An 11,176-nucleotide genomic window follows, 5' to 3' on the forward strand; every position below is an offset into this window, starting at 1 on the left:
TTTGCACCGGAAAAAGGTCTGATAGATAAAAGCTCATAACACAAATTTCCCACATTGGACTGGACACTAAAGCCTCCAACAACACAAAGGACACAGTGATGATAACACACATTCCCCTTTTGTGAATCAAATGTCATGCAAACCACACCATGTGCATGTAGACAGATGGATAAGTTAACTGCTTCAGATACTGATCAATAGAGGAGTACTTGTCCCAACTTGGCTCAGCGCAACCTGCATTGACAGAGTTAATTAGGGGACTGAAAGACCCAATTAAGAGGATTGAGGGGCTGGACAGCGGAGACATATTGCAGGACATACGCACACATTGTGCAGCGTCTGGATAAAGGGGAACTTCAATTAAGAGAAGACACACTTCCAGAGGCTTGTTGCCTGTTCTTTTTCATTTTGTGCTCAGTAAAGCCCACAGCCCCCTTTTCACCCAGAATACTGATGAGGAGGAAGCACAGCTGCTGGTGCTCCACGCGCATAAGCAATACGCTCACATGGACGTCCACAGATGTACCAGAGAGGGGGAGATTGATGAGGAGATTCAGGTTGGAATTACTAAACACTTATTAGCCAGCGTAATGATTCAAGAAGGAAAGGTTTGGGCTGGATACATTTGTTTGGTTTCATGTACAGCTTATTGGTTAAACAGGTTTTAATGAAGAGGAAACAACTTGCATATGCTTAAATCACTGGCTCCCCCTCATGAAGGAATCATATTACAGTTTTTTTCTTCTTTGTTTTGATGTACTTCTGCCAACTGGGTTCTGAAACCGCAATGATGGCAAATACTTAACTGATGAGTTCTGATTCTTTTCTCAGTCGTTTTGACTTTTCACACTAGATGTATTTTTTTTTTTTTAATCAAGATTTATACTACTTAAATATCAAATAGGTATCTGTTAGCCCACCTAAATTTAGGTGCTCAGTAGAATTTGTTCAATGGACCACAAACTTTATTATTTGAGATTTGGTTCTGAGGGATAATATGAACTAATTTTGACCTTTTTCGGGGGGATAAATTCAGATCACTTTTATTAATCTTTATTATTAACATTACTTTATTTATTCAGATTACTCTTATAAGTAGCATACTGATAAGGTGCCTAAAAATAAGGTAATTGTAGTGTTAGGGGTATTGGACGGAGACGGGACAATACTGAAACAGTGCATCTCTGCCTGGCTGACCACCCCACGAAGGAGTAGACGCTGGGAAAGGGACACACCGTGCGGACGACACATCTGGTAGATATGTACAACACCACAGTCAAACAATATATCTGGATGAGACAAGTACAGTTTGAAGTTGCATTGACTCATACAAAGGGTGTGTAAGGTGAGCAATCGACACAGACAATCAGTTTGTCACAACTGAACTACAGTTCAAAGTTTAATAGACATAGACAGATGTTTTGTTACATGTTCAGTTGCGTGTGTGGACATATTCTTTTGGCACAAATGGTGCCCCATGATATCTTTCTGTTGTGCCTGGCTCCCTCACTGTGTGAATATGCAGAGGTACTAATTTTTGATGTCATAAATGTCATGAACCCCACCAACTGCAACTACAACAGTAAAGTGCTGCTTACACTAAGGCATGAATAAGTATCATCTCATGATATAATACATGATGGTATAACAGTCCTAGGGGTTCATTTGTTGGGTACAAGGACAGTATTTTTGCTAGTGTTTGATATTAGTACTTTTACTTGAGTATGACCTGGAAACTTCCTCCACCACTGGTGTTGGTGTACCTGATTTCAGTAATTATAGGAAGAAATGCTGAAACACAGCACCTCTTCAGATGCACCATAACAATGGAGAAAAACTGCATGTCACCTCCTCCTCTTAGTGGGATCCCGTCTTGTTTGGTCTACTGCAGCCACCGTAGACACCTCAAACGCTATTAAACATTTGATAGTTATAAACTGAAGAGTATTAAATTGAATGCTCTCTGCATATGTGGCTGTGATTGTCTATACACTGTAAACGACAGAAGTCATGTTGCATCACGTGTGTGTTTTTTTAAAACCACGCAACCGGGGTTAGAGTTCAGTAAATACTGATGATGTCATCGTGTGAAGATGGCTGAAGGGTGAGAGTGAACTCGCAGTTTTTGTTTTAGTTTTAAAATATAATATAGGACAGCGCACCGACATCGTGTACATATCGGGTTCCTTGTTGTGTGGCGAGTCTAGATTTAGTGGACTTATTTGGCTCTAACGTCGTACTCTACAGCCTCCGGAATCGGTTCAGGAAGTGCATTTGTTTACCAAAACATACCCTGGCTAGCGTTAGCATAGCCTGGTTAGCTGTGGTGTAGAGCCGCTGAAATCACGCAGTAACCTCCAGTGGGCTATGTATATGGCTGGTTTTTACATTTAGTGTTTATGTGTTACCTTAGCAATCGCAATCGTCGTGGCTTCTTCCGTCGAAATTAGCTTGCACTGCACTGATAGCTGGCGTTATCAAACTGGTTTAGCTTGCTAGGCTACGTGTGTAAGTTAGCTAGGGATAGACTGAGAAAGTCAACAGCTGACAGTCAATGACTCGAAAGTGTCGACAGATTGACAGGCCATTTTCTATGTTTGCTAAATGTACAACGTCCGTGCAGTTGTGGTGTTATGATTGTGCCATTTTCTGTTTCTTTTCTCTGCTGTTTCTGCTGTGCAAAGTAGCTAATGTGTAACTGTGTGTACACCCATAGAGAAGGCTGGTGGGGAGGCTGGCTTCAGCAGAGCTTCCAGGCCGTCAAAGACAAGGTAATCCACATCGACATCGTGGAAATGAGCAGTGTTTTTACCAGCTGTTTAGCATTTACAATGTTTGAGCTGATGTTTCTCAAAGGAGTATTTCATCAACTCTAACAACTACTTTTTAATGTTTACATTTCTTAGAGGTGTTCATTGGATTTATGAAGCAGTAGTTAAGTATCCACATAGCCGTCATGGGCCCCCTTCCAGAAATCTAGGTGTAATATTTAACTCCGATTTCAAACTGGACCTCCATATAAAAGAGGTTGTCCTTGTCATCATCAGGTTTTTAGTTTTTTCAAATCAGCTACATAATATCACCAAAATCAAATCATTTGTGTCATTGATTTATCTGGAGAAGGTTGTTCAGGCACTTATTGCATCACGTCTTGACTACTAATCATGTCTTTCCCAAAGATCTCTTCGTTGCTGCAGTGAGACTCTGAACTCTTCAAAAAAAAAATGTGACCATATTACGTTCTTTCAGTCTCCCTACATTGGCTACCTGTGTCTTTTAGAAGTGATTTTAAAATACTTTAGACTCTGCCTAGTTTGGCACCTTCTTATTTCTCAGAACTGTTCTCCCCTAAGAGCCTCCATACTTTGACATGCCCTTTTGTTAGAAGATGTGCTGAATCATCCCAATTTAAATCACTGTTCAAAACTTGTATAAAGCTCCTTGTAACTCTTGACTTTGTTGCTTTTATCCTTTATTTTCACTTGCATTCTTTTGTCTATAACAAGAATTTCCCAATGGAGATGATGATGTTGAATCTGGATTTTGATCTCGATGACTTGACTCTCTTCTTCACAGTCATCTGAGGCCTTAGAGTTCATAAAGCGAGACCTGACGGAGTTCTCCACTGTGGTGCAGCATGACACAGCCTGCTCAATTGTGGCCACAGCTACTGCTGTCAGAAACAAACTTGCAGTAAGTCACAGCTGGGTCACCTGGGTCATTGTTTTTTAATTAAGTATCTCCTGACAGTGTATCTGTGTTGCTGTCATGCGTACAGACAGTAACATGAATCTAACCTGTATTTTTATTCTGCTCTCCAGGTGGAAGGCTCCTCTGAGACCACAGAAAAGGTGAAGAAGAGCCTCTCTAGTTTCTTGGGAGTCATAACAGACACACTTGCTCCACCCCCTGATAAAACCATTGACTGTGATGTCATCACATTGGTGGCGACACCAGCGGGGACCACAGAGGTGTACGACAGTTCCAAGGTTAGCTGAAATGTGGAGTTACCAGTTTTTGTGACAGAACCATGAAATTATGAGTTTCTAAGTGATCAGGCCTGGTGAGATGACCATGTAAATATGAAACTTTTAGTGGTTAAAATAATAAACAATGTGTTGATTCAGGGCTGATTTTAGTTTTGTTTTAAGAGCCTGTAGAAAAAAGACAGCACATGATGTGCTTGTAAACAAAACAACCACAGCTAAGCATTTGTTTTTGCTGCAGGCACGTCTCTACAGTTTGCAAGCTGACCCTGCGACATACTGCAATGAGCCTGACGGTAAGACAGTACACAGTAAAGTAGCTGGACAATGCTGGCACTGTGTTTGCACTTCCCTCTGCTGCTGTGACACTTAAAGTTTATCTCAACTGACTTTAACTGCTGCCCTTTTCTTAAATTGATTTTTGTTCTTCACCTGTTTTTAAAAGTATCAGCAGGATATTGATGCTACTTAGCAACTGAATTATTAGCTGGAGCCTTTGCTAGAGTTGTGTGATGTCTCACTATTTAATGCAGAAAAATAAGACCAGTCAGGTGTGCATGGAAAATGTGTTAATTGTGAGATGGGTGTAGAGACAGGTGTGGTGATGCATGCTTACTTCTTTACACATTCCTTTGCCTTTTCAGTTTATTTTAATGAGAAATTCTTTTTGTCCAGGTCCCCCAGAGCAGTTTGACAACTGGCTGTCCAGCTTCAGTTTGGAAGAAAAGAAAGGAGAAATCTCAGAGCTTTTGGTCAGCAGTCCCTCAATACGAGCCCTTTACACCAAAATGGTATCTATTGTTTCTTTTATCAACACTTATTTTTATGGAGCTTCGCCTCTAGCTTTGTTTTGAACCAATAAACCAGATAAGGACAGTGTTTCTGTTTTATTTTATCCACAGGTTCCAGCTGCTGTAGCCCATTCAGAGTTTTGGCAGAGGTATTTCTATAAAGTCTTCCAGCTGGACCAGGTAATCTTGCTGCTTTCTGCCGAGTGTCCTCTAGATGTCATATTTCCTGTCCCCCTCATGTCAATACATTATCTTTGGTTCCACCTGCTGGCCAATTGTAGAGCAACTTTGGATAGTTACTTTCAGGGCACAGTAATGAATCCGGATTTTTCATTCCTAAAAATAAGGAAATGGTGGAACCTGAAGTGTAGAAAAAAATGTTAACATGCTCCAGATCTTAAGTGGATGCCATCAGCTCCATCTTTCTGCTGTGCATGTAGTATGCAATGGTTATGAGTCATATGATCATATAATACTGCAATTGAAAAAAAATCTTGTGATTTGGTCTCAAAACTGTTTCCTCTCCAAACGTGTTTAAAAAAAAACTGCTATGATTAATATTTTGTTTTGGTTTTCCCACATAAAAAGTAAAAAAAAGGAAGTACTTATATGTTTACTTCCTCATAGAGAAATACAAGTCTTATGCCCTGCCCACCACCGCTGCTGCTTGGGTTAGGTTGACGGGTGAAAGAGCAGAGAGTGTTAAGATGGTCAGAGGAGGAAACATAGTAGAGATTCTGCCACATGTTTGGGCCTAAGTCAGACCCAGATTCAGGAGCTTTGGAGGAGTTTGTTGGTGACTAGAAGACGTATCGGTCCATTAAGTGTAGTTCATGTTGTTAGCTTGTAACTAGCAGTGGCTGACACAGTGTTAGTGGCTGTGCTAATGCGAACTGTGGCTCTGTCTACTGACAAGCTTTTGGTGACCTGTTAACCCTTTAAAAACGAGTGTGTCGTTGACGACACATTTGCACAGGCACACTTTGGATTACCGTAACTCTGTCACGGTTTGAGCAATTGGAAAATTCCGACGGTTTCTGAAAGCTAAGACCTTGCACTTTAGGCATATAGGTGTCATTACGGTAATTTCACCAGGCCGACATTTCGAGGCTCCGGTGTTAAAGGATTAAAGAGCAGTGTGTATCAAGATGGTTAGAGGAGGAAACATCAGAGAGACTCAGCTGCACGTTTGAGCTTCAGTAAGACTCAGACTCAGATGAGAAGTCTGTTGTGACCAAAATCTGTGACATGTTTTTTTTTTAGCTTGCAGTTGGCAGTGACTGACACAGTGTTAGTGGTTGTGCTAATGCAAACTGTAGCTCTTTGTACTGACAAGTTACTGGTTTATTTTGGCTGAACCCTTTACCAGAAGTTAAATAGATTGGTTCTACTTATACCTATGGATCCCTGGCTGTCTGAATCTGTTTTATGAGACTGTCATTGGTTCACTGCACTTCCAAGGTTGAAATACTCTTTCATGGTGTTGACTTCTTATTTCATTCATGATATGTTATTGTATAGTATAAAAAAAACACCATATGGACATGTTAACAAGGTTAGAAACTTGATTTTCATCGGAGGGGGTCTTTAAATTTAAACACTTGAGAGAGTTTACGAGGCTGTAGACATTAGAATAACTTTTTACAGAACATTTCATGTGTGCCAGCCAAAGCAGATCGTGTCTCTGAAGCTGACTGCATCATATTCAGAAGTTTGTTGTCACTGTGTATGAGGTGTTGTTTGAACTCTTAGGTAAGTTTTGGAGGCTGAAGTCTATGGTGGTGTTGAGTTTCTTTGCGTGAATAAAACAGAGATTTTAATACACAGTTCTCTGCACTAGAAGTAAATTGAGGAAACTTTCAAAAATTATTCCATCAGTATTTTTTTAAATCAATTTGTACAAAGTGCAGTAGACAGAATAAAAGGTAAAGCAAATCAATATTTGCTGTGAGTACCCTTGGCCTTTAAAATAGCAACAATTTTCCTAGGTTTGTCATGGTGCTTGGCAGGTGGGTCGGAGAACCTGCTACACTTGTTCTGTGGATTTAGGCTGTGTCAGTGTCTTTTGTCTCGTCATGTGATCCTGAACTAGACCATTTGTTGCTCCTTGATCTTGTCACTGATGGCGGTTCTTTGGCTCTGGCTTCATGTTTTGGCTCATTGTCCTGCTGCAAAATGAATTTGATGTGTGATGGATGAGAATCGAAACATTTAAAGGGCCTAAAACCTTTGCACTGTTGTGTATTTGAAAAAACAAAACAAGATGTTCACAATGAGAGGTAAATGTTAACATAAAGGAGTTACAGACTTTCAGCTGGATTTACATTTTTTTGGAAGGAAATAAATGTTAGAAACTAAAAACTGGGGCGATAGACAAATTGGAGTTCCTGTGTCATTTCAAATATTAAAAATTCACTCTGACTGTGTCGTCTAGGAGGAGGCAAGGAGAGTAGCACTGAAGCAGCGAGCAGAACAGACGACACACACAGAGACCCTGGGCTGGGAGGAGGAAGAGGAGGGTACGTTGGTCTCAGTTTTAAATGAATAAATAAATAGGAACTGATAATTTTTTAAATGATTCACTGACGCTGCCTCTTGGACATTCCTGCCATTAGATGACTTTCTTGGCGCCTCAACATCATCTCAACTCAACTTTACACCCCCCCTGGACAACAGCTCAACCCAGCTGCCCACGACCACGACAGCGACTCTGCTGAGCCCTGTCCTGTCTCCAAGCGAGGAGCGCGACACTACCCTCTCAGTGAGCAGCGACAGTGTCAGCCTGCCAACGCAAGTGGAAGTACAGCCGGAGCCCGTTACCACGGAGCTGGCTGAGAAACTGACAGAAGCTACCTTGGAAGATGTCGCAGAGAAGACAAAAGAACAGCAGAGGCCTGGAAAGAGTGACTTACCTCCTGAGACTCAAATGGAAGCTGTAACCCAGCCGGAGGTCACTGCTGACGGGGCATCAGTGAGGACCACTGCCTCTAAACCAGAGGCAGCAAAGGAAGAGGGGCCACAGGACCTGAGGGTGTTTGAGCTTAACTCTGACAGCGGGAAGTCTACGCCCTCTAACAATGGCAAGAAAGGTAAGATGACTTGAGGATGGTTTTCTGTTGGCAATGAGATTGTTACTGTTCCGGGTGGGGAGCATAAATCTAAACAGGATTAAATTAATTGATGTGCTTCTGAGTTTTCCACTAAATAGGCTTAGAAGAAGAAGAAGGAGTGTGGAGGTCATAGAAACTTCTGAATTTGTCTTGCCCCCTCCAGGGTCCAGCACCGATGTGAGTGAGGACTGGGAGAAAGACTTTGACCTGGACATGACAGAGGAGGAGGTTCAGATGGCGCTCTCTAAAATAGAAGACTCTGGAGAGGTCAGTGTTAATTAATTAATCAAGTTCATGTGTGAAAGGTGGGGATATTGTACTAACTCTTTTCCCCATTCTTTACCAGCTGGATGAAGACTGGGAGAACTGGGACTGAGAGCCACTGCAACACGAACTCTGTCCCGCCATTAAAGCTAGTTCTCGGCAGACGAACCATGCTTAACGTGTTTTAACTCTTTGTCCACACTGTCACCATGTCATGATTGTCAGTAGGGGATTTTTCTGGCGGGTTTGGACCATATTGGTAAACCTGTTGAAAAGAGCAACGGGAAGACCAAGGCAATAAGAATTAGACTCCGTCAGCTGTCAGTTTAGCGCAGATTGGCCGCTCATGAGGGTAGAGACTCAGGTCTTGGTTATTTCTTGGAGTAACTTCTGACTTGAAGTTGACACTAGTAACAGACAAAGGTTTTAATCATTCTGACCGTAAAGGTTAAGGACACGCAGCGACAAGTCAGAATGTGAAATGTTTCGCAGCAGCAGGGGAGGAGCTGTTTTTCCCTCTTTTCTTTATGCCATTAAACACATCATGTGCGTTGCGAGTGTATTTCAAGTTGTTGGGCAATGACTTAACTGCAGGCTGCACAATAGCCATAAACTGTAATGCTGCTTCTAAACCTTTCTAAGATGAAATACTTCTCAAGTGATTTTTGAATGATGGTTAATTTAATTCAACCTGTGACCCGCTTTCTGTCTTTCTGTCTTTCTTTCTCGTCATTATTATGCAAGTGAATCTTCAAAATGGGAAAAATATTTTGGCCTTCATTCACAGAGCACTTTTCATTTTGGATTCACTCCCAACTCTAGATATATGGCCTTGTGAAACACACAGTAGTGTGGCAACGTTATCCAAATGTTTTTGTAAGAAGTCAGTCATTTGAAACACAACCAGCCAACGTGTCATTATTGGGTCCCCCGCCCCTTCTTTGTCATATGGTGATTGATTTGAATATATGAGCTTGTTGCAGGCTACATGTTATTTTCTGTCCCTTTTAAATGTTTCACTTCTGTCTGTCTTATTTGGGTAGAGGGAATTCATTAATGATCACTCATTAAGGGAGAAGTCATATTTGACTTAAAGAGACTTCAGACTGGCCCTGGTGACACAGTACCGGGTTCTTTGGCTTGAGATTGTGAGTAGCATCAAATCTGTGACATTTTAAGTTTCTCTTTTTGGTCCATGTTTGGAACAGAATAGCTCAGCAGGCAGTGTGCCAAGTAGGCGAATGAGCAGCGTGAGCACGCTCCATGCTTTTATTATTTCCTTTTCCATCATCTGTAATGTAGCTGAGAAAAAAATAAGCCTAGAGGTGTAATATTTATACTAAAATAAACGCTTAATTATTGTATTATGTGCTTTGGATTGCATGTCTGTGCAATAACTTTATGCAAAACATTGTGCAGATAGTTACTGTTGAGTTGTATGTTTTTTTTTCTTTTGTTTGTTTTTTTTGGTAAAGACATGGGCTTGTTCTTCAGGTTTTTTGTGTTCTGACAATGTGTTGCATGTCTATACTTCTCAGCTGTGTATTCCCTTCAGATTCACACTTTGAACTAATCAAAGCTGTGCTACACACATCTGTTTTCAAAGCTGTCAAAGTTCTTTTTTTAAGTCAAGTATTTCACTATATTTTTCAAATGATCGTTGTCATTAAAGCATTCATGGCTAATTGACTTGGTGTCTTGCATTTCAAAAATAATCCAGTTTTGCCATTTTGCTGTTAAAAGAGGAAAAACCAGTCTGGTGTGTTCAAACCAGACTGGGCTACAAAGGCATTATAGTTATTAGTGGAGCACTGAGTATCTTCAATTACAGTGTGAGCAGCGCACAGGAAACCACCACTCATACCAAAACTGTTTGCTCATACCACCAACTAATGAGTGCACAGCAACCAAGTTGTTTGGCTACCGTGTGGAAACAACAGGACTATTGAATAAAAAAAGGTGGAATGACACAATGAAAGGAATTATTTTTTTTTTTTAAATTTTAGAATCACTAAAGTAAAACACATTTCAGAGGATTTTCTCCTGGCAGATGACACTGTAAAGGTAGAAGTTCATTTCTATTTGTGCCCCCATAGAGGATGATATAGCTGTGGGTGGGGAGTTTACAGAGGAACAAAAAGAGTCACTTATACAGATGAGGATTAAATTTACAGCCTTATTTTTAGAGTGTAATGATGGCGAATAAACCCACAGCTTGGGGAAACTTACATGTTGTCTAACTCCAAAACTCAGTTGTAATGATGAAACCTGTAAACCTTTAACGTTCCCCCTTAATCAGCTAAGGTCGGAAAAATCCAATCCTGTCTGATAGTATCATGCATTCTGTCACAGCTTTTCCAGCTTTTCATTGAAGCTGATGCATAGTTCACATCCCAAGACTTTCACATGGAAATATTCTAGTTTTCCTGTGCACCATTTTCAGCACATTCCCCCCAAATCCAGCGTGGCAATTTTTGGTATCTTTGGAAACTTTGGTACCACCACTAGTGGTCAATGAGGTTTAAACAAATGTCTCGTGTGTGTGTTTGTGTGTCCAAGATTCTTTTGGGATTTTTTTGTGAAGTTTTGGGTTGGTCTGTTTGCAAACGCAGCATCAGCATGTAACAATCTGTCAAAGTGCCTGCAGTATGAAGAATGGGTCACCGGGTGGCGCTGGTGCTCTGTTTAGGCAGCCCCAGCCAGACCTGCCACTCCTTTTCTTTCAGCTGCAGCATCCATCTCGCAGACATGGATCGGCCACATGATTCTCTCACTCACCATTGTTCATCATCAGTCGCATTAATAATCAAATTACTGCAATTTTCATTCATCTTCACACATAATCTCTCTTAAATTGCCCTCACCGGAGGCCTCAAGAGAGGGGGTCACTGAGCTGATGATGGGGTCTTTGTGGTGGTGTCAGCTGGGCTAATGTAGGTCACGGTGGAGGGGACACCTGTACAGCGCGCTGGCTCTGCAACATGGACGCTGCCTGTAAAGATGGCTACTGTCTACACACACAGTA

General features: G+C 41.3%; 1 protein-coding gene across 1 annotated transcript; it reads left to right on the plus strand.

The window, feature by feature from the left end:
• Nucleotides 1-2,001: 2,001 nt before the first annotated feature.
• Nucleotides 2,002-9,840, plus strand: bsdc1 (BSD domain containing 1). Its single transcript, XM_071471297.1, has 11 exons — nt 2,002-2,104; nt 2,717-2,771; nt 3,577-3,693; nt 3,822-3,989; nt 4,228-4,282; nt 4,662-4,777; nt 4,889-4,957; nt 7,212-7,296; nt 7,393-7,866; nt 8,051-8,154; nt 8,234-9,840. Exons 1-11 carry the CDS (start codon nt 2,094-2,096, stop codon nt 8,261-8,263), a joined length of 1,284 nt encoding a protein of 427 aa, XP_071327398.1. The 5' UTR covers nt 2,002-2,093; the 3' UTR covers nt 8,264-9,840.
• The last annotated feature ends 1,336 nt before the right edge of the window (nt 9,841-11,176 follow it).

This window comes from Trachinotus anak, unplaced genomic scaffold (genome assembly GCF_046630095.1).
Source record: "Trachinotus anak isolate AG129_WGS33_773 ecotype Australia unplaced genomic scaffold, CSIRO_AGI_Tana_v1 ptg000033l, whole genome shotgun sequence".
Taxonomy (NCBI): domain Eukaryota; kingdom Metazoa; phylum Chordata; class Actinopteri; order Carangiformes; family Carangidae; genus Trachinotus; species Trachinotus anak.